Source organism: Pleurodeles waltl, chromosome 3_1 (genome assembly GCF_031143425.1).
Source record: "Pleurodeles waltl isolate 20211129_DDA chromosome 3_1, aPleWal1.hap1.20221129, whole genome shotgun sequence".
In the NCBI taxonomy this organism is placed as follows: Eukaryota; Metazoa; Chordata; class Amphibia; order Caudata; family Salamandridae; genus Pleurodeles; species Pleurodeles waltl.
The window spans coordinates 1,937,647,222-1,937,669,543 of record NC_090440.1 but is presented as its reverse complement, the minus strand read 5'-3'; the positions used below and the strand labels follow the sequence as shown (position 1 = coordinate 1,937,669,543).

At 47.1% G+C, this 22,322-nt stretch overlaps 1 protein-coding gene across 1 annotated transcript in view; it reads left to right on the top strand.

The window, feature by feature from the left end:
• The window catches only part of LOC138285814 (dehydrogenase/reductase SDR family member 13-like), a 190,764-nt gene that overhangs the window by 18,321 nt on the left and 150,121 nt on the right, over nucleotides 1–22,322 (top strand). Inside the window, exon 2 of the mRNA XM_069226212.1 lies at nucleotides 4,684–4,802. Within this exon, the coding sequence (XP_069082313.1) occupies nucleotides 4,684–4,802 (119 nt within the window). The remainder of the gene's footprint in view (nucleotides 1–4,683; nucleotides 4,803–22,322) is intronic.

Here is a 22,322-nt window from a genome sequence, read left to right as displayed (position 1 = left end):
TTGGTTATTTTGCACTTTTATCAATATTAGTTAATCAGTGGTGAGCAAAAAGGATTGGAGATTGATTCCTAGTTTTAGGCTGTGGTAATATTGCAACAATGAATCAGCTTTTTATGGTATCAAACATATCAATATATGTGCATTATTAAAGAGCCAGAGAACCTCTGTTTTAAAAGCATGTTAATTAGTAACAGCTACTGTCCGTGCTTAATTTGAGCGGGTGGTTGTAGGTGCGGCATACCACACATTTTTGGGGCCCGCACTTACGTTTCCTCAACAGGCTTTGATCCCGAACAAGAGAGAAAAAAACACAAAAGGTGGAAAGGAGGAGACAGAGAAAGGTGGAAGAACAGTGAAAAAGTGAGAAAAGAGGGGTCGAAAAAGCAACAGTGAGATAAAGGTACAGGAAGAGTCTGGTGGTGGATTAAAGGCATGAGGTGGAATACTTACTAGCAGCCTTGGTTTTCGGCACCTCAGCCTTTGAACAAAGGGCCCATGGCACTTTATTTTTCAAATTAAACACTGGCTATTATCAAAAGATATTTGACGGGCAATTATTTGAAATACGAGAACCAGACAACAAAAGAACTCCCTCATAATTAAAGTGATCTTTGCGGTATTTTACTGTATATTCTTTTAAATAGTTGTAAATGTGTATAACGGCCTAATCCGTTTCTGGCCAGCTAGCTGGGTCTCATCTCTGCCCAAGAACAGTGATGATTTGTGGCAACCGGGCACATGTATTTATACCTTCTTGGGGAAATCGCGGTGGATCAGATCTCATCCCTTTTCTCTCAGTTACATTTGTCTCACACATGCAAAGACAAACAGAGGCAGGGAACGGTTCAATAAGATTTATTGAATCAGCTGCATCCTAGATAAAACAACATGAAATGCAATAACTAGGATGATGAAACATACTGAAGCAAAATTGTGACAAGAAAAGTGAACCACAAGAAAAATCCCACCATACTGGCACAGTGTGAGATATGATTTCTACCTACGCAACTAGTGGTCTATGTTAGAGCACAGCAGGATAAGCCCTAATCTGCCATGCAGGATCCCCGCGGAATACATCATCCCCCATACCTGAGTATGATAGTACTGGAAAAGCCTGTTGTCTATAGAGATACCATCCCCATATAGGCGAGGGAACTGGTGGTCTCAGCGAGCAGCTGTAACAAAGTCAGACAGCATGCAGTCATGGTTATCTGGCTGAAACCTCCCTCTAACGTGCGTGGGACAGGGAAATGTTTTTGTTTTAATAAAACAATTGATGTTCTGAGAAAATGTCCCCGCGTATGTTTCTGTGAAAGTTAGAGATGCAGATAGGATTGTCCCTATAATAAGATAGGGACAATCCTATCTTATTGCAGCCTGGGAAAAAGCACAGAGTGAAAGAATGTCCTGCTAAGAAATGTAAATCACTGTGGAATGAAAAAAAAAAGGTTCGGGGGTTAATATGCTGCGGTTCCAGGAACCACTGGCAACTCTTAAGCAAACTTTCAAAAGAAAAGTAAAACTTATTTTCTTTAAAAAAGGGGGTCACAGACATGGTGGTCTGCTTACCCTAGCAGTTCACAATTCCAGTGAAGGCCACTAATCAAAGTGAGTCACAAATTGTGACCTATTTCACTAATACTCAAGCAGTAGTTTAGATTGTTACCCACTCAGAGTCCTTATTTTGTTAACTGACCTAGACATTCATAAGTCGAGTCTCAAAAAGTTGTAACTCAAATTGCAAAACATTTATGCAACCATAGGCATGGGCAGTGCAGCGGCCCACCTGTGGCCTGTCCTGGCCTTTCAACAGGCCTTTCCGTGGTGGGGTACCCACCATGGAAAGGCCGGCAAAAAGGCAAGTCATAATCAGCACGGTGGTGCCGAACTCAGCACCATCGTGGCTGACCAAGACTTGCTATGCTGCCAACCTGTTGGAATCTCTGATCCTGGTGGTGGTGGCAGTGTGTTGCCGGTTCGATCGCCAGCATCGTAATGTGGTAGTCACACCGCCAAGGTTGCGGTGGTCCTACCGCCACCATGAGTTCATTGGTCCATGGACTGTCAGACCCCTAATTACAGCCTCAGTGTATTAAATTAAACAGAATAATGTTTTTGTAAAGCAGAAATATTTTAATGTGCTCTCATGCGATAATGAAGAAAAAGTTGACTCTTCTCAAATAAAATATTTGCCTAGGATCACACAACTTGAGAGCAGGTTACATGTCAAGTATATTGCAGTTAGGTTGAGAAGTTTATTCAAGCCTCTAGAAATGCAGGTCTGATAACGCTATTATGATTTTTTGAGGGCTGGCACTCTATTTGAGCAATTGTAAGTGCTTTTTTTAGCTATTCAAGGTAGATCGTACTTAGGCCTCCATAATGTTTTTTTCCTATATAAGGTATCAACACTGGAGGAGACCGTGAAAATTGGGAAAATATAGCTCAGTGTTGTTTTTTTAGTTTTTTTGGGACAACTGGAAAAAGCTCTCCGCAAACAAAAGTGTTATTCCCCCAAAAAATTAAATCAACAAAAGATTTGATGCGCTAAAATAACCATTTTCCAAGCTTTCAGGAGTAACCAGGGGTTGTATTAAGAAAAATAATAATAATTACCACGGTCTTGGCATTTTTGTAAGTACTTTCGACCTCATTCAGTTTGTAGGTGTGAAACAAATGGGAGACCCTGGAAATATATACATTTCTGAAAAGTAGAAAAAATTCTGAATTTAGCAATGAATCATTTATGTAGATACCTCAAGATTTTCTCAAGGAAACTAACTGTAGAAATAAAAAATATGTGAAAATGTGTAGGAAAACAGCCATTTGTGACGTTTTCATCTGTAACTTCTTGTCACGATGGCAAATTTACAAAAGCATTATTTGGTCCATCTGCTAGACTCTTCTTGTTGTGTATATATAGGATTTGTATGTTCTCCAAGAACCCAAGGCATCCAGTGCCAACAACTGAGCGGCACCTTGTTTTTTTATTTTGTGCCCCGAGTGTAGAGTAGTTCATATGATAAAATATGAAGAGTGAAAAATTGGTATGAAGGAAATCTATGTATTTCTGTATGTATTTCTGAAATGTACACTAGATGCTAAGCTGAGGAGCAGTGGATATTTCTACAAATCTGAATTTGTTGGTACCCATACTAACACGTGATTCAGAGGGCATTTTGCACAATGTCGTCTTTCTTACACACTGGCTTTCATATGGAAGGCACAAATAACTTTTCCGTGAGTTGCATTTCATTCTTTCTTTCTCAATTTCAAAGAATAACCTTATTGTATATAGGTTGTAGGATACCTTGTTGTGATACGTATGGCTCTGCACACCTGCCTCCACTCAATGGTTAGGGTTTGTTAGGTCTACACCACATTGCATTGAGCAGCTTTTAAAATTAATATCATTGCAGTATTTCTGTTAAAGAGCATTGCAGTGTGGCGAGTCTTTTTTTCATTTCCCACCTCACTTCTCACTCCTCATTCTAATACAACACATAACTAGGAATGTGCAAAACTGCAGAATGTCCTTTGTTTCCACAGTCATCGTGAAGTTCTATGGAAAACTACTGTAGGTTGTAGAGTTTTTGCTTTGCCACCTCCATATATTGCTTTTGACTTTTGATACAGTTTGCTACAAAACTTCTAAATAAACACTAACGAAGTAGGTCAGCACAAACTTTGCTTCACCACAGGCCCAATTCACAAGGATATTTTCGACTGTAAGCATGTTTGTAGCCAGAAATATCCTTTGCCATGCCTAGCACAAACGGATTCCTGGCAGGTGTAAAGGGTTTTACTACTACCAATTGCTTCATCACAATTGTGAAGAAATGTGCAAGAAAACGTCAACTGCAAGGGGTGCAAAGTGGATTGAAAAAGGCACTGTTACATTGTAAGGTTGTGAGTGCCCAAAAGTATTTCCCCTCCCAGAAAGAAAGTAAATAGAAGAAACATGCTTTTGCACATTCAGCTGCCTGTCCCTCTCCACTGAATTTTGTATTATGTACAGTTCTACACAAGGGAAATAAGCATCTTGAAAAAGACAGTCCTAATGGTGTGCATGAAAACCGGCGCCTTGGCCTGGCTTTCCAGGCATAATAGTACACATCTGCTGGATTTTTTTCTTAGTGAACTGGGCGCTTAGTGGTCTGCAAAACGTAAAGGGAAAGTATCAGTTGATTGAGTGAAAATCATTTGCATGGGGATACTGAACCTGCAATACTGGGGAAAACACTTTGCAGATGTAAACCAGGAAACTGTGTAAACTTATGAAGGACTAAACTTAGAAACCTTCTAAAAGTTCAGTGGTGGAAAAATCTTTGCACACCACTAACAATCACCTGCCTAATTCATAATATTTCTTTTTTGTCTCTTCGTTAATGCTTTCCATTCTTCAGTTTTCCTACTTTTTCTTAATTTCTACCCTTCCTTTCCACTACATGATTTTATCCCTTCCAATCACTCCCAGTCACCTTCTCAATGGGGGAGACAGTTTCCATCAGAGACATACTAACCTTGGGATCTTGGATTTGGTTCATTCATCTATCTTCCTGTCAGTTGGTCTCTTCTTGTGGGGGGAGATAGGGCCTGTCGGGAGTGAAACGTGACATTATTGTCCTTTTTATTCCACAGGCAATGGCACATTTCATATTTTAACTCTCTCTCCTTTCTCAGGAGGGAACACAGGCATTGGTAAAGCAACTGCGGTTGATCTGGCTCGGAGAGGAGCACGCATCATACTAGCCTGCCGCAGCAAGGAGCGAACTGAAAGTGCAGTCTACGACATACGCAAGGTGAGGCCTTCCAAATATAGTCCTTCACCAGGCAGCACTCTGCATTGTGCTGCATGAAGCTTCTGTCTTGGGCACAAACCCTTCCTAATCTTCTGAAACAAAAATCTTCCATTTTAAAGCCAACTCTATTTACTTCTTAATTTTGCTTTACAAAAGTGGAGCTTTGACACCTGAAGTGTGCTAGCCATGTGAATACTTTTCACCAGACGGCATAGCAGATACAGGACTTTGTGTGTGAATTGTGGTCTGATGTCTACCTGACATACCTCTCCTCTTCCACTCTCACAAAAAAGATAATGCACTTCATTGGCATTACAGAAAGACTAATGTTGTCAAAGCTAAAACCCCAAGCAGAGACGAACAGTGGAAGGAGTTAATCTGAGCACAGAGAAGCAATGGAAGGAGTTAATCTGAAGCAAGCCATTGGATCCTGTCCTCAGAGGTTTCAGTCTTGACTATTGATTATCAAATTCTATTGGTTTCCTATCTTGTGACACGTTTGTACACAATGGATTAAACAGGGGTCTGTTCAAGGCTTTGATAAAACCTTGTCATTTATTTTGGAGTACCTGTCCTCATTTGAAATGGCATGCAGTCCTTCTTCGAAATCGCTTATTTTCCTAGTTAGCTTCCTTTTATCTGAAACCCAGGGGTGACACATGAAGTCATGCCATTCAGAGTCACATTTCTGCTACTTTTAGATTGCACTGGTTCCTGGTATAATATCTCCAGATATGCCAAGTACATTAGGTTTTGGCCAGCTCCTCTGATGTTTCTGGTTCTTTCCTCAGAGACAAGTTAAAGATTTGCTCCTCTTTATTTGCATGGTGGTCTTTGTTTTTGTTTTTAACAGAATTATTCTGACTGCTCTGTGTTTAGCTTTTGACCAGGGTCTGCCACTGCTACCAGCCTGTGCTATCACTGAAAATATTTTAGGTTTGCCCAAGTAATCTGCAACATTCACATGTGTTTTACTACCCTTGATTTGTGTCCTCAGACTTAGCTTTTGTTAAGAGGCCAGGGAGGAAGGTATACAAACCAGAACTGCTATTCAACCTGCTGGTTTCTGTGTCAATGTTACACAGGGTTCTTAGGGAAACAGAAACAAAACAAGAGGCGAAGGGGGATTGGTTGGGCCGACAGGCAATCTCACAGATATCTTCAAACGCTGAGAAGATTGAAAAAGGGAATACAAAGCTAATAGCGACTATGGGCCGGATTTAGATTTCGGCCGACGGGTTACTCCATCACAGTGGACGGATATCCTGCCCGCCAAAATATAAATCCCATTGTCTCCTATGGGATTTGTATTTCAACGGTTGGTATGAATCTTTTTGTGCCAAATGAATACATCGTGACACATTGTTTGCAGACTTATAGATGATTTTTTATGGTGGGTTATTTGTCTCAATTTTCATACTTATTGTTGAATATAAGCCTTAGGTAAACTCCAACTTTATTTCAGCACAACTGCGGCCATCAAGACGCAGCGAGTCAGATTCTAGAGATACTTTGAAATGAGCACAGTCGCAGGGGATGAGGCCATTTTCTGCAAGTAGACTGTGTGGTAGGGGATGATGATGCTCAGTACAATCTCTGGGGGGGTGCAAACTTCAAGGGCATATATTTTATCAATAACTGATCAGGTGAATTTGAATTATTCCAGGTGAGAGGGCATTCAGTGGAACCACAGGTTTGATGAATAGGGCCTGTGAACTGGGGTTTAGGAATATGGCACAATTGTAGTTTCAGATGTCTGCTATACTAGAACCTTAAGAGCTAAAAAGATGTTTTTAAAGCTTCTGGAAACTGTAATTGACCCCAAAAACCTGGAATGAAGATAGAGCAGCAAAATATTCTTCTGAACGCTAGGCAAGTACAGAATTCTTGGTCCATAGAGCTAGTATGTATTTTAAATTCGGGGCACTGGCATGAAGCCAGAGCCAGCTGAAATGGCAGCGTTGGTAAGATTCTGAAATCTTTTGCCAGTACTGATTGTGTTGTGTTGTCTTAACCTTGACCATCTGAGTCCCAGTACACTAGTCATCTTTATCAGCCTTCACAAATTTTTGGCTAGACATTTTCCACCCAAAGGGCAAATTTATATCAATTTTAATGAAACCCTTTTTCTACTTGAACTCTAGGGATTAGGGATAACTCCAGGCATCATCATGCAATCAACACTGTTGAAAGTATTTTAGATTTCAAGGCATTGCCCCATTAACATCGGACCTATACCGAAGTAAATTCACACTTCACCCTACATAATCAGTGCACATTAGACACAATCTCTGGCATAATCATGCACACACCCAGTTCCAAATGATATAGGCCCTCATTCTAACCCCGGCGGTCTCAGACCGCCGGGGCCAGGGTCGGCGGGAGCACCGCCGACAGACCGGCGGTGCCCCGCAGGGCATTCTGACCGCGGCGGTTTGGCCGCGGTCAGAAAGGGTAAACCGGCGGTCTCCCGCCGGTTTACCGCTGCCCTTGGAATCCCCCATGGCGGCGCAGCTTGCTGCGCCGCCATGGGGGATTCTGACACCCCCTACCGCCATCCTGTTCCTGGCGGTTCGCCCGCCAGGAACAGGATGGCGGTAGGGGGTGCCGCGGGGCCCCTGGGGGCCCCTGCCGTGCCCATGCCAATGGCATGGGCACGGCAGGGGCCCCCGTAAGAGGGCCCCACAAAGTATTTCAGTGTCTGCCTAGCAGACACTGAAATACGCGACGGGTGCAACTGCACCCGTCGCACCTTCCCACTCCGCCGGCTCAATTCTGAGCCGGCATCTTAGTAGGAAGGTTGATTTGCCCTGGGCTGGCGGGCGGCCTTTTGGCGGCCGCCCGCCAGCCCAGGGCAAATCCCAAAATACCCTCAGCGGTCTTTCGACCGCGGAGCGGTATTTTGGTGGGGGAACTTCGGCGGGCGGCCTCCGCCGCCCGCCGAAGTTAGAATCACCCCCATAGTTACCTAAGTTTGCCTCCTCAACAGAAAATTCATACCCTCTCACCAATCTACATATCAGCCCTACAAAATGAGTGTGGCAATGGCAACTCGATTCTCTGTACTTGCCCCCTAGAATCCTCATGCGAGTCCTGAACACATAGAGGGTACATCTGTGATGGTACAAGGAGACACTGATGCATCATGCTAGGTCACCCGCAATGGGTGTGGCTGTGGGAACTAGATCCTAGTCTGTACCTGCCACTGGGAATCCTCATGTAAGGACTGATTTCTAGCTCTTGTTTCCTGCTCACTCTTTTTCCCTCTAGTTTCCTTCCTTCCATTACTCTCAACCTCTTCCACCTTCCCATCCGTTCTCTCTTGTTTCTCTTTCTCCTGCCCCCTGCCTTCACTTAAAAAGACCAAACAGTATAACTTAGACCTTGACAGAATTGGCACAGCAAATAGGATATGTTCACTGATTAAGTGCGTTCACACATTCCACCTCAATCTCGACCTTCCTCATCATGTGCCATGGCATGTCCTATAGGCATGTAAACATATGCTAAAGCCATTACATTCTGTACCACATCCTATGCACTACACCACGTGACAACATGTGGTACATTACACAACACATCTCAGTCCATAAAAGACTAATTCACACCACTCTCAGAACATCCAAACATTCCATTATTTGCATTGCTGTGGACCGCTTATAATCACATCACTCTACTCTAAACTCACAAAAATGTACCCAACCACTTCAAAACCTACAGCCACCGAAACCACCCTAGTACAACACACTTATCCACATCAGATCACTACACCGCGCTTACTCCATTCACCATTACACCTGACCATAGTATCTACTTTGCTATGTAGTACCCAATGTATTTTATCCCTACATCGGAAACCTTTAAATCACGTCTTCTGTGTCGCACATATAAATAAATACACTATAACAACATCAACAAAAACAGTACTAACCCCTTCGCTGCCAGGCCTTCCCCCCCTCCGGTCCCAGGCCGTTTTTTGGCTATTTGGGGCAGTTTGCGCTTAGGCCATAATAACTTTTTGTCGACATAAGCTACCCACGCCAAATTTGCGTCCTTTTTTTTCCAACATCCTAGGGATTTTAGAGGTACCCAGAGTTTGTGGGTTCCCCTTGAGGAGACCAAGAAATTAGGCCAAATTTCGTTTTTTAAAAACAAAATGGGGAAAAAGGGCTGCAGAAGAAGGCTTGTGTTTTTTTTCCCTGAAAATGGCATCAACAAAGGGTTTGCAGTGCTACACTTACCATCTTCCCAGCTTTCAGGAACAGGTAGGCTGTAATCAGAAAACCACATTTTTCAACAAAATGTTGGCATTTTACTGGGACATACCCCATTTTTACTATCTTTTGTGCTTTTAGGCTTCTTCCAGTTAGTGACAGAAATGGGTGTGAAACCAATGCTGGATCCCTGACAGCTAAACATTTCTAAAAAGAAGACAAAATTCTGAATTCAGCAGGTGGCATTTGTGTAGATCTTACAAGGTTTTCCTACAGAAAATAACAGCAGAAATAAACACATAATATTGAAATTGAGGGAACAAAACAGCAGTTTTCCTCCACGTTTTACTCTGTAAGTTTTTCCTGTGATGTCAGATTTTCAAAAGCAATATACCGTTAGGTCTGCTGGACTCTTCTGGTTGCGGGGATATTTCGGAATAGTAGGTTCATCAAGAACTCTAGGTACCCAGAGCCAATAAAGGACCTGCACCCTGCAATGGGTTTTCACTGTATACCGGGTATACAGCAATTCATTCGGTGAAATATAAAGAGTGAAAAATAGGTATCAAGAAAACCTTTGTATATCTAAAATGGGCACAAGGTAAGGTTTTGAGAAGCAGTGGTTATTTGCAGATCTCTGAATTCCGGGGTGCCGATACTAGCATGTGAATTACAGGGCATTTCTCAACTAGACATCTTTTTTACACACTGTCTTACATTTGGAAGGAAAAAGGTAGAGAAAGACAAGGGGCAATAACACTTGTTCTGCTATTCTGTGTTGCCCCAAGTCTCCCGATAAAAAGGATACCTTACTTGTGTGGGTAGGCCTAATGCCCGTGACAGGAAATGCAACATGGAAACATCACATATTTACATTGAACTCTGACGTGTTTTTTGGAAGGTGCCTAGCTGTGGATTTTGGCACCGACACCTAGGAAAAGCTAGCAAACCTGGACATTTCTGAAAACTAGACACCTGGGGGAACCCAGGATGGGGTAACTTGTGGTGCTCTCACCAGGTTCTGTTACCCAGAATCCTTAGCCCCAAACTTCTGTCTACCTAGCGTTCCCCCAGGTATCCAGATAAAAATGGTACCTTAGTGCCCACATCAGGAAATGCCCCAAAACACTATGTGGACACATCAAAATGATCAAATACAAAACTACCTGTTTTATGTGGGGTGTGGACCTGCATTTTTGGTCCTGGGCTCAGCAGCCATCTAAGGAAACCTACTAAACCCAAACATTTCTGAAAAAAAGACACCCGAGGGAGTCCAGGAAGGTGTGACTTGAATTGAGTGTTTTCTTACCTGGAATCCTCAGCAAACCTCAAATTTACCTAAAAATCAATTTTTGCCCACATTTCTGTGTGGGATCACCGCACCAGCACAAATTTCCTACCACCCAACGTTCCCCTCAGTCTCCCGGTAAAAATTATATCTCACTTGTGTAGGTGGGCCAGGTGCCTGTAACAGGGAAGAGCCAAAAACATGTAGAAAATGAGGGGGAACAAAAGCGGGTCCAAAAACGTTTTTAGGCTAACAAGTGGGGCAGAGTTTTTATCGGTATAGATGCGACAATGCTGGGTGGTAGGAATTTTGTGGATTCCTGCAGACTCCGGAAGGTTCCATCACAAAAATGTGGGAAAAATGTGTGATTTCCAGCAAAGTTGGAGGTTTGCAGGGCATTGTGGGTAAGAAAATGGTCCGGGGTGCATGTGAAGCACACCACCCTGGACTCAGCCAGATGTTTAGTTTTCAGACGTGTCTAGGTCTTGTAGATTTTTCTAGATGTCCCAAAGTCCAAAAAGTGCAGCCCTCTCCTTTTCAAGTGGGACGATTTTGAGAGTTAGACAAGCTCTCATGGCTCAAATGTAAAACCAAAACCCAAAATAATCAAATGTCCTCTTGCTTGCTGTGGGATAAGATGTTTTAGTGTGTGGGGAAGAGCTGAAAGACTGTTACCACCTTCAGTTGGAGTGGGGGCATAACCATACCCATACTGGTCGGTAGCCACCATCCCACAATTTTTTTTTTTTTTTTTTTATTCTCTGGCATCTAGTAGGCTTTCTGCCCCCCTTCTCCCTCCAGGGAGTGGATCAGGGGTAATTGCCCTATCTTCCCACCGGTGGGCAGAACAACTTTGTCCCCATTTGGGGTAGGGGTATAGCCATACCCCACCCTCTTTTTTTTTCTTTTTTTTTTTAATCTTCCCTGGTCTCTGGTGTGCTTTCTGCCCCTTGTAGAGGCATATGGGCCTTACAAAAATAGGCTGATCTGCCCCTAAGGGAGGCAGAAATGAGCAACAGTAATGTGCCTCCATGGGGAGCAACCCTTGCCCAAGGGGCTGCCCCCCAAACAAAACACAAACCAATCCCTGGTGCCTAAGTGGATTCAGCCCACCCCACCCCCCTGGGGGTCACTCTCCATCTGTAAAAAATTAAAAAAAATCCCTGGTGACTACCGGTTTCTGCCCCCCAGGGGAGTGAGCCTTACCTAAGGGGTCACTCCCCTTGTGTGAAACTGACTAAAAATAAATCCCTGGTGTCTAGTGGTTTCTGCCCCCCATGGGGGCAGAGTGGCCTAATAAAAATAGTCCGATCTACCCCCAAGGGGGGCAGAAATGGTCAACAGTAATGTGCCCCCAGGGGAGCTACCCTTGCCAAAGGGGCCGCTCCCCTTATGTATAAAAATGAAATGAACAAAAAAAAAATTTGCTTAACAATCGGGCTGCAGAAATGCTTACAGAGGCATGAAAGTAAAGTAAAGGCCTTTCCTTTCATGCCTCTGCTTGCCCCCACCTCCCGGTCATCAGACGTCACTGGGGGAGGGGTTTGGAGGGTGGGGTTTGAAGGGAAGCGATTCCCCTTCCATCCCTGACAGGGGGTGTGGGCCGGGTGTAGGACGAGCTGGTCTCGCCCCGGGCACACGGAAACCGTGGCCGAGGATTAAACCAGCTCGCCCCACGCACACAGGGGGATAAACAAACCTTTTCCTGTATTAAAATGATGATGATCAATGCATTAAATTAAATAAGAACAAAGTCTAGGTTTTTCCATCCAATATGTGAGCACGGAGGGGTCATCATTTAGATCAAGAAAAATAAAATTTATTAAATGGGTACACAAACACATTCAGTTTAGTCTGTATTTTACAAAACAAGTACTGAAACAACCTACAAGTATTTTGTTTCAAAAACTAGTTTAACATACAACAACATACATAAGCCACCGCCAGCAATTTCACACTACTTTATCAACACTCCTAAAACGAGAAGCAGACACCTGTCACTGCGTCTGACAACTAACTGTGCTTACCCAAATTGGATGTAGACTGCACTGTTTCTGGAGTAAAACTAAATGGATACTGGTCAACTAAAAATAGTATTCAGTCTGTCAGAAATCTTTATTTTGCGACATTTCTGTAGCATAAAAGCACATACAGTATAAAACAATAAATATATATTCATATGATAAAAACAAATCATATTACATCAAGTTTGAAAAGACATAAAACAAACGTCTAAGGGCTAGCAGCAGTAAGTTATAAAGTGCACAGAAAAAGGGAGACGCATACATGCAAACAATATCCCAAAGCATTCATCTTTTTGTGGTTTAAATGCCTACAAATTTAATGAGGCTACTGCCTAGCATAACAAAGTGCTATCTGAGTTTTTTTTGTAGAACAACAGTGCCGACCTACACTGTCTTAATTCATATTTCTTAAGAATAGGAGTGCAAAACTGTTTTCTTGGGATGTCATAAAATGTGCAAAAAAGCTAAATGTGCTGTGTCGATTGGACAGAGGTCCCGTCAGGGCAAGGACTTAAATCCGCATAATTAAAGCACTTATTGGGAAAACCTATCATAAAAGGCAGAAGGTTGAAACTAAGGGGGTGATTCTAAGTCTGGCGGGAGGCCGCCCGCCAGCCCAGTGCAAAACACCCTTCCCACGAGGACGCCGGCTCAGAATTGAGCCGGCGGAGTGGGAAGGTGCGACGGGTGCAGTGGCACCCGTCGCGTATTTCAGTGTCTGCAAAGCAGACACTGAAATACAAAGTGGGGCCCTCTTACGGGGGCCCCTGCAGTGCCCATGCCATTGGCATGGGCACTGCAGGGGCCCCACAACACCCCATACCGCCATCCTGTTCCTGGCGGGCGAACCGCCAGGAACAGGATGGCGGTATGGGGTGTCAGAATCCTCCATGGCGGCGCAGCGAGCTGCACCGCCATGGAGGATTCATTTGGGCAGCGGAAAACCGGTGGGAGACCGCCGGTTTTCCGCATCTGACCGCGGCCAAACCGCCGCGGTCAGAATGCCCTGCGGGGCACCGCCAGCCTGTTGGCGGTGCTCCCGCCAACCCTGGCCCCGGTCAGAATGACCCCCTCTGTCTCCTTGAAATAGGCAAGGGCATCCAATCTCCGCACAAATAATTCTAACAAAAGCTAGCCATGGAATTTCCTGAGCAGTGTGGAGTCGTAAACAGTCCCTTAAAATCATCTTATTTAAGGCTGTTTCCTCCATTTCCATACAGAATGCCAGAGTATCAGAGAAGCCATATTAATTGTGTCCATAGTATAGGTACAAAGTTCGTCGTGGACAATGGCATTAGAACAGCTTGTAGGAACAGCTAGCATTTTTTTCAAAAACTTTTTTTCTATGTACTGAATACTTTTTACATTCTGCATACCCCAAATTCCAGCACCCCATGTAGCAACGGAGACAAATTTGCAAGCCTACATTTTAAATTCTCATTGATGGGTTTAGAGCCTAACTTTTAATAAATCTGTATAAGCCTTGTCTAGCATGCTCAAACATAGCCACCCTGTTTATAATCATCAATTTCCATACGAATTTATTTACAAATAAGATTCCAAGATATGAAAATGTCATGTTCTTCATAACATTTGTGTTCTTAATCATATGGCCATGATTTTTCCTTGGCTTTGCCCCACATAAAATTGTATTGGTTTTGAACTCATTAATTTGCAGATCAAGTTCTTGCACAATGGTGATGTAATCACCTATCACCCCTTGAAGCCCTCTACCTGTTCTTGCAATTAAAACAGCATTATCCGCATACAAGTGAGCGAGATCTGATATAAGGAGTATCACGTGATCTTGACCTTAAAGCTTTTTCAATCCTATTTGTGTACAATGAAGTACTCAGTATATTGATTATTATGGCCATGGTGCCCACAGGCATTTGCATCCCTGTACAATTGTCTAATAAATGGTATTATTGTCTCCTCTACTCCCAGCTCAGTCTTGATAGCCTAAAGTTTTGTATGTAACATGCAGTCTACTAATAAATCCATGAATGAAAGGAACATTATATCCTTTTTTGACACTGCATATTTTCCTATTATAATAATAGAGAGGTTAAGAGCTTGATCAACCGTGCCCAAACATTTTTTTAAACCATACTGTGTATCTGTTAAAATGTTATCCTCCTTAGCTTAATCCTCTAATCTGTAGTAAGATATGTCGCATCACCTTCATAGTTGAATCAAGAAGTGATATGGGCCTATAATTCATTGGGTGAGATTTATTGCTCTTTTTAAAAATAGGAATCATTATCGAAGTATTCCAAGTCGAGGGTGGGCCAACCTTAGCGATGGGGTTAAAAACATTCTTGATCATAGGTGCCCAAAGGTCTTGGAGTTCACCAAAGACATCAAGTGGAAACCCATCGGGTCCTGGTACTTTACCCTTACTACTTTCCTTCAGAGCCCACTGTCCTTCCTCCATTTGAGATCTCAAATAATTGGTGTTCCCTGGTGCAAAATACGAGGACTCAACAGGGAAAGCCTGTGCCTCAATCTGAGTGTCATATAAACTCATAAAATGTTCCATCCATTTTTCTTCTGGTATGTGAATATCCAAATTAGGGTCACAGGCTTCTCCAAAGTACGGAGCATTAATGACTTTCCAAAATCATGTACTATATTTCAACTCACTTGCCCTTTGTAGTGCCTCCTAAACATCCTCTTTAATCTGGTTCTTTCTGGCAATCAGCGCCTTCTTACATACTGCGCGTCCAGATTTAATATGTTCCGCAACGCTTGGTTTTGCGTGTAAGACTTTATGAAGGCCCTCATTATGACATTGGCGGTAAGTTCCGCTTACCACCATGCCGACTGCTGCCAATCAATACCGCCGGCGTGATGGATTACCGCCAAGCGTATTATGACACACACATACCAATCCGTCACTATACAGCCACACACACAAGTATGCCAGGCCAAAGGTGGGTGATAAACTGGCGGTTTCCAAACCTACACTGTTACGCCAACAGAAATACGCCCACAATATTATGACCCACGAATCACCGTGGCGGACATTCAATGGCGCTAAACCATTGGCAGTACATACCGCTGCACTCCAAATACACACACACATACAAACACCACTACAATGGACAATTTGAATAACACACACCTGACACACATACACACACCACACCCACACCACTATAAAACACACACATACATAACCCACAACCCTTTACGACTAGAAAGATTTGCCAACAGAGAGAGATCCAGGAAGAGCACCCACGTAACCAGAGCCACATAACACCATCACCCATACACCATCCACGCACCTTACATCACACACCCCAACACATCACCCCAAATATCCTCACCCACACCACCTACACTACACCCATGGCACCACAACAACACCCCAGGTTCTCAGAGGAGGAGCTAGGGGTCATGGTGGAGGAAATCATCTGGGTAGAGTCACAGCTATTCAGATCACAGGTGCAGCAGACATCCATCGCTAGGAAGTTGGAGCTATAGCGGAGAATCATGGACAGGGTCAATGCCGTGGGACAGCACCCCAGAACAAGGGATGACATCAGGAAGAGGTGGAACGACCTATGGGGGCAAGGTTCATTCCGTGGCAGAAAGACACCAAATAGCTGTACAGTGGACTAGCAGTTGACCCCCACCTCCTCCCCCACAACTAACAACAGGAGGAGCAAGTCTTGGCAATCATGCATCCTGAGGGCCTGGCAGGAGTAGGAGGAGGACTGGACTCTGGTGTGTCAACTCTCTACTACTTTCACTCCCCCCCCTATCTGCCTGCCATCACATACCTCAACCCTTACCCTCACTCCCATCACTCCACCACCTCCCAAGCACCCCATCATCACAACCCACTCATCCCAATACCAAGCCATGCATGCAACACCAATGCATGGACACCCCTCACAGACCTCATGGACAACTATCACCACTGCATGCACACTGGCGAGAATCACCCATCCCACCAAATAGCAACTCACACAAAGGCAAATCTGCCAGGGCAACAACAACCATTGAGGGGAACACACCCATGCACAAGATGTCACACGCAGAAACAATAACACTGCATTTACATCCCCACAGGTCCCCCAGTTCACGTCAGCGGAGAGGAGGTGCCAGCAACATCCAGTTCCCCCCCAGAAGAGGACCACAGTGATGACAGCAGCTCTGCTCGCCTGGATCTAGAGGACTAACCTGGCCCATCAAGTATCTCCGGACAGTCGGTTACCCAGCCACAGTCCCATACCACCACAGAGCCTCCCCCCTCAGGAAACACCAGCACAGCCCCCACACAGCGGGCCCATACCTCTGTCCCCAGGACACGTCAATCAGCAGTGTGTCCACCACTATAGGGACCCCAGGCCACCCCACAAACACAGGACGATCAGGGATCTGGGGTCAGTGTCAGTGGGCACATGGTTCATGGGACAGAGGCACAGGACAACAGGGAAGCTGGGAGGACTGCTGTGCGACAGGGTTAGGACAAGCCTAGGGAACCGACTCTCCAGGAGGCACTCACTGCGATCCTGGGAGCATACCACCATTCCCAGGAGATGATGGGCCAGATACTGGACAAGATGCAGGAGAACCAGTGGCTGCAGGAGGGACAGTACCTGGGGATCAGGGAGGACTTGAAGGACATCAACACTACACTGGTCTCCATTGCAGGGGTGCTGGCAGACATGGCCAACACCATGAGGGAGGCAGTGGCACACCACCGGCCCCTGCCACTAGCCAAACCGATGAACAGCCGTTCACCTCCGCTGCCTCTAGTGGACAGGAGACCCCGCCACAGGACCAACAGGCCACCAGCACCCCTCCCCCTGCAGAAGGAGAACCATCCCGCAAACGTTCCCTGCGATCCAGGCAGAAGCCAGAGACTATTGCCAAAACCCCAGCCAGGAAATAAGACTCTCCTGAATGTCACCCTTTTGTCCCACCCTGTCCACCTTGAACTGCCATTGCTCCACTTCCTATGCCCCCTTGGACAATGCACCTGTGATACAAATAGACTGGACTCTATCCTGGACTTTCCTCCACCATCACTCCAGCCCATTGCACATCCCCCTCTACTTCTTAGCACTTAAATAAACACCCTTTGGAAAAATACTAGTATGGAGTATGTCAAATGATATAAGCATGTTGGCGAGTGGGGCACATATATCTGCAAATAGAAATGCCAAAGGGTACAGTGAGCGTCCATAGAAGTGGGGAAATCAGCCTGACAGTGACAATGTCAATCTCAAAACTGTCAATTAAATCTTAAGTTACACTGTCTTACCTGTGTGTCATTGGAAGTATTGGCGTATAATAGCACTTCTGTTGTCCTTAACCTCTGCCTCCTCTTCTTCACTGTCCACAGGGTCCACTGCTGCCACAAGGCCATCTCCAGCCTCATCCTCCTGAAGAAAAGGCACCTGGCGACGTAAGGCAAGGTTGTGCAACATACAGCATGCCACGATGATATGCCAGACCTTCTTGGGTGAGTAGCACAGGGAACCCCCTGTTAGATGGAGGCAATGAAACCTGGCCTTCAGGAGGCCAGATGTTCTTTCGATTATCCTTCTTGGTCGCCCATGTGCCTCATTGTAACGTTCCTCTGCCCTGGTCCTGGTATTCCTCACAGGGGTCAGTAGCCATGAGAGGTTGGGGTAACCAGACTCACCTGCAAATATCAAGGGACAACTGTTAGACACACACTAACCCTTAGGGCCCACACCATACCCATACACCAAAATCCGCTGGGTGGGAACCAGGGCTCACCTCTTAGCCACACCCTGTGCCTATGGAGTTAAGCCATCACATATGGGATGCTGCTATTCCTCAGAATAAAGGCATCATGCACAGACCAAGGATATTTTGCATTGATATGGGAGATGTACTGGTCCGCCAGGCACACTACCTGCACATTCATTGAGTGAAAGCTCTTTCGATTTCTGAACACCTGTTAATTTCTCCGGGCGGGGGACGAATGCAATATGTGTACCATCAATTGCCCCTATGATGTTGGGAATATGTCCCATTGCATAGAAATCAGCTTTCACTGTGTCCAAATCCTCCACCTGGGGACAACGATGTAGCTACACATGTGTTTCATCAGGGCAGACAACACTCTGGTCAGCACTATTGACAACATTGGCTGAGACATTCCTGCTGCCAAGCCCACTGTCACTTGGAAGAAGCCAGTTGCCAGGAACTGGAGCACAGATAGGACTTGCACAAGAGGGGGGATACCAGTGGGGTGACGGATAGCAGATATCAGGTCAGGTTCCAATTGGGCCCACAGCTCTGTGATCGTGGCCCTGTCCAGTCTATAGGTGAGGATGATGTGCCTGTCCTCCCATGTTGCCAAGTCCACCAGGGGTCCGTACACGGGGGGGATGACGCCATCTCCTATTCATCCACCGCGGTTGCACTCCATGGGGCAAAACAGTGAGCAGCTGGTCAGTATCTCATATTTACAAATACTACACTTCATTGCATGTTGTGAATGTAACTGTATATTGTTGGAGGGGTTGAAATAGTGCTTATGTGTACTGTGACGCAGTTAGGAGCCATGGCCTGCTCCCACCCTCCTGAAATGGCATCTACCTATCCTGTATGGAGGGAAAGGTGGAAATGATGTAATTTCGCCGACGTTGTGCACCGTTGCGGGAGGCGGTCGAGAACCACTGTGCAACTCCTCATTGGTTATTATTGGCCCCTATGGGGTACAGTGGCCAATGGTGATGTACGCCGGTGGTGACAGTACGCACCGCAGCGGACGTGACCGCCATTTTCTATCTGTTCACTCACTTTCTACCTGACCTTCTACAGGAGAGGACCCACACGGCATGTGCTGCTGTGACCTGTGTCTGGAACCGACCATGGCTCGTGTCACTGGGGAAAGGGCCCCTGCCTTCACCTCGGCAGAGTTGGAGAGACTGGTGGATGGGGTCCTACCCCAGTACCGAATGCTGTATGGGCCTCCAGACCAACAGGTGAGTACACCGTGAGCACAATGCATGGGGCATGAATATATGGAGTGGTGTGTATGAAGGCCTCTTGAAGGGGGGGGTTGGTGGAAGGGCCCTGGGCAGCGTGCTGCATGTATGTTTGGCCATGTCTGTGCGTAAGGGGATGTGAAGGGCTATGGTGGGCCATGGGTGTAACAGGCAGGACGGTCTGATTGATACCTTTTCCTATGTGTATTTCTCTGCAGGTTAGCACTCATCAGAAAAAGGGTAAATGGCGTGCCATCGCCAAGGAGGTGCGGACCCTGGGGGGTCTATGGCAGGTGGAGCACCCACTGTCGGAAACAGTGGGAGGACCTGAGACGATGGGATCGGAAGACCGCGGAGGCCGAGCTGGGGATGGCCTCCCAACGAGGAAGGGGTGCCCGTCAAACCCTGACCCCCTGATGGCCCGCATACTGGCGGTGGCTTATCCGGAGCTCGATGGGCGCTTGGGGGCATCACAGCAGCCACAAGGGGGTGAGTACAGTGCCACAATATACAACTTGCGCGTGGTGAGGTGGTATCCGGGTGGGGGATGTGGGCCTGTTGGTGCCCCTAGGCCAGGCCGGACATTGCAGGGTAGGTGCCATGTTGGGCAGGGTCTGATGTAAACTTCCTCCAACCAAGCTTGTCGGCATCCACTACTGGGCAGGGGTCTGTGGGTCTCTGGTATGCTGCAATTGGCTGGTGACTAGCATTGTGACTGGTAGTGCATTGCCTAGTGCGTAGGACTGTTCCCTATGTGTGTAGTGTACGCCAACGGTGGTGTTGTTGCCGCCATTGACCAAGTGTATCCTTTGTATCGCCCCTTTTTGTTTTGTCACCCTGTCCTTCTGTGCATTAGCATCATCTGGCGGAGGAGCAGAGGCACCGTCGACGGAGGGAGCTGCATTCCACAGGTCCCAGAAGGCCGAATCCACTGACGGTGAGGGCACCAGTGGGACGGAGGGAGAGCCCATGCACCTGCACCCAAACACAGCAGACTGACACCTCCAACAGCCACTTCCTCTTCCTCCACTCCCAAACCTTCTCCCTCTTCCCGCCCCAATGTCCCTAAGAAGCTTTTCCTCTCCACCGTTGACCTCTTCCCTACCACTCCTCCCCCCATCCTTCACGTCGGGCCAGGGTGGTCAGAACCCAGGCGAGCACCTCAGCCACCCCGTTCACTGCCACATTAGTGTCGATGGCTATTCCAGGTGGGAGAGGATACCGGGCACCAGTCACCCACACTGAAAGGGTGCCTGCACCAGGTGCTGCAAGGAAGGCCAAGGAGGCACGACCAGCTGCATCAAGGAAGGGCAAGGAGGCATCCCAGCTGCTACAAGGAAGGGCAAGGAGGCATCCCCAGCTGGTACAAGGAAGGGCAAGAAGGCACCCCTAGCTGCTACAGGGAAGGGCAAGGAGCAATACCCGGCTGCTGACAGGAAGGGCAAGGGGCCTGCACCAGTAGGCAGGAAGGACAGGAGGCCTGGTGCTGGGATTCAGTCGGAACCCCCACCACCAACCATAGGGGTTTAGTCGTCCGAGGCTGATTGGGAAGGGCTGAAACCTCCCCCCACCACTGCCAGCACCACTGCCAGCAGCAGCATCTGCCCCAGTGGGCAGCCGTCCGAGGCTGCAGGGGAAGGGCTGGAGCCTCCCCCAACCACTGCCAGGACCGCCACCAGCACCACTGCCAGCAGCAGCAGCCCCAGTGGGCAGCCGCCTGAGGCTGCAGGGGATGGGCTAGCGCCTTCCCCCACCACTGCCAGCTCAACCAGCAGCACCACTGCTAGCAGCAGCAGCCCCAGTGGGCAGCCGTCCGAGGCTACAGGGGATGGGCTGGAGCCTCCCCCCACCACTGCCAGCTCAACCAGCAGCACCACTGCCAGCAGCATCAGCCCCTGTGGGCAGCCGTCCGAGGCTACAGGGGAATGGCTTGAGCCTCCCCCACCACTGCCAGCTCAACCAGCAGCACCACCACTGCCACCACTGAGTAGCCGTCACCGCTGGCAGACAATGTGTAGTCCTGCGTCCATGGGCTGTTATGCGGCCTGGCCCCAGCAAATCCTGTGGGTGTGACACCCAGGTGAGAGACTGTGACCTTGCACTCCTCAAAATCTGCATCACAGGGCACGATGCCCCCTCCAGAACCAGTGGAAGAAGCCATCCACTCACCCCATCCTCCACAGAATGAAGCTCACTGGGCACAATGCCCCCTCCAGAACCAGTGGAAGAAGCCATCCACTCACCCCATCCTCCCCAGGATGAAGCTCACTGGGCACAATGCCCCCTCCATAACCAGTGGAAGAAGTCATCCACTCACCCCATCCTCCCCAGGATGAAGAACACTGGGGACAATGCCCCTTCCAGAACCAGTGGAAGTAGTCACCCACTTGAGAGACTGTTGCCTTGAACTCCCCAGGACCAAGCAGTGGGCAAACCACCCACTTGAGAGACTGTGGCTTTGCAATCCCCAGGACCAAGCAGTGGGCAAACCACCCACTTGAGAGACTGTGGCTTTGCACTCCCCAGGACCAAGCAGTGGGCAAACCACCCACTTGAGAGACTGTGGCTTTTCACTCCACAGGACCAAGCAGTGGGCAAACCACCCACTCGAGAGACTGTGGCCTTGCACTCTCCAGGACCAAGCAGTGGGCAAACCGTCCGAGGCTGCAGGGGAAGGGCTGGAGCCTCCCCCACCACTTCCAGCTCAACCAGCAGCACCACCACTGCCACCACTGAGTAGCCGTCACCGCTGGCGGACAATGTGTAGTCCTGCGTCCATGGGCTGTTGTGCAGCCTGGCCCCAGCAAATCCTGTGGGTATGACACCCAGGTGAGAGACTGTGACCTTGCACTCCTCAAAATCTGCATCACAGGGCACAATGCCCCCTCCAGAACCAGTGAAAGAAGCCATCCACTCACCCCATCCTCCACAGAATGAAGCTCACTGGGCACAATGCCCCCTCCATAACCAGTGGAAGAAATCATCCACTCACACCATCCTCACCAGGATGAAGA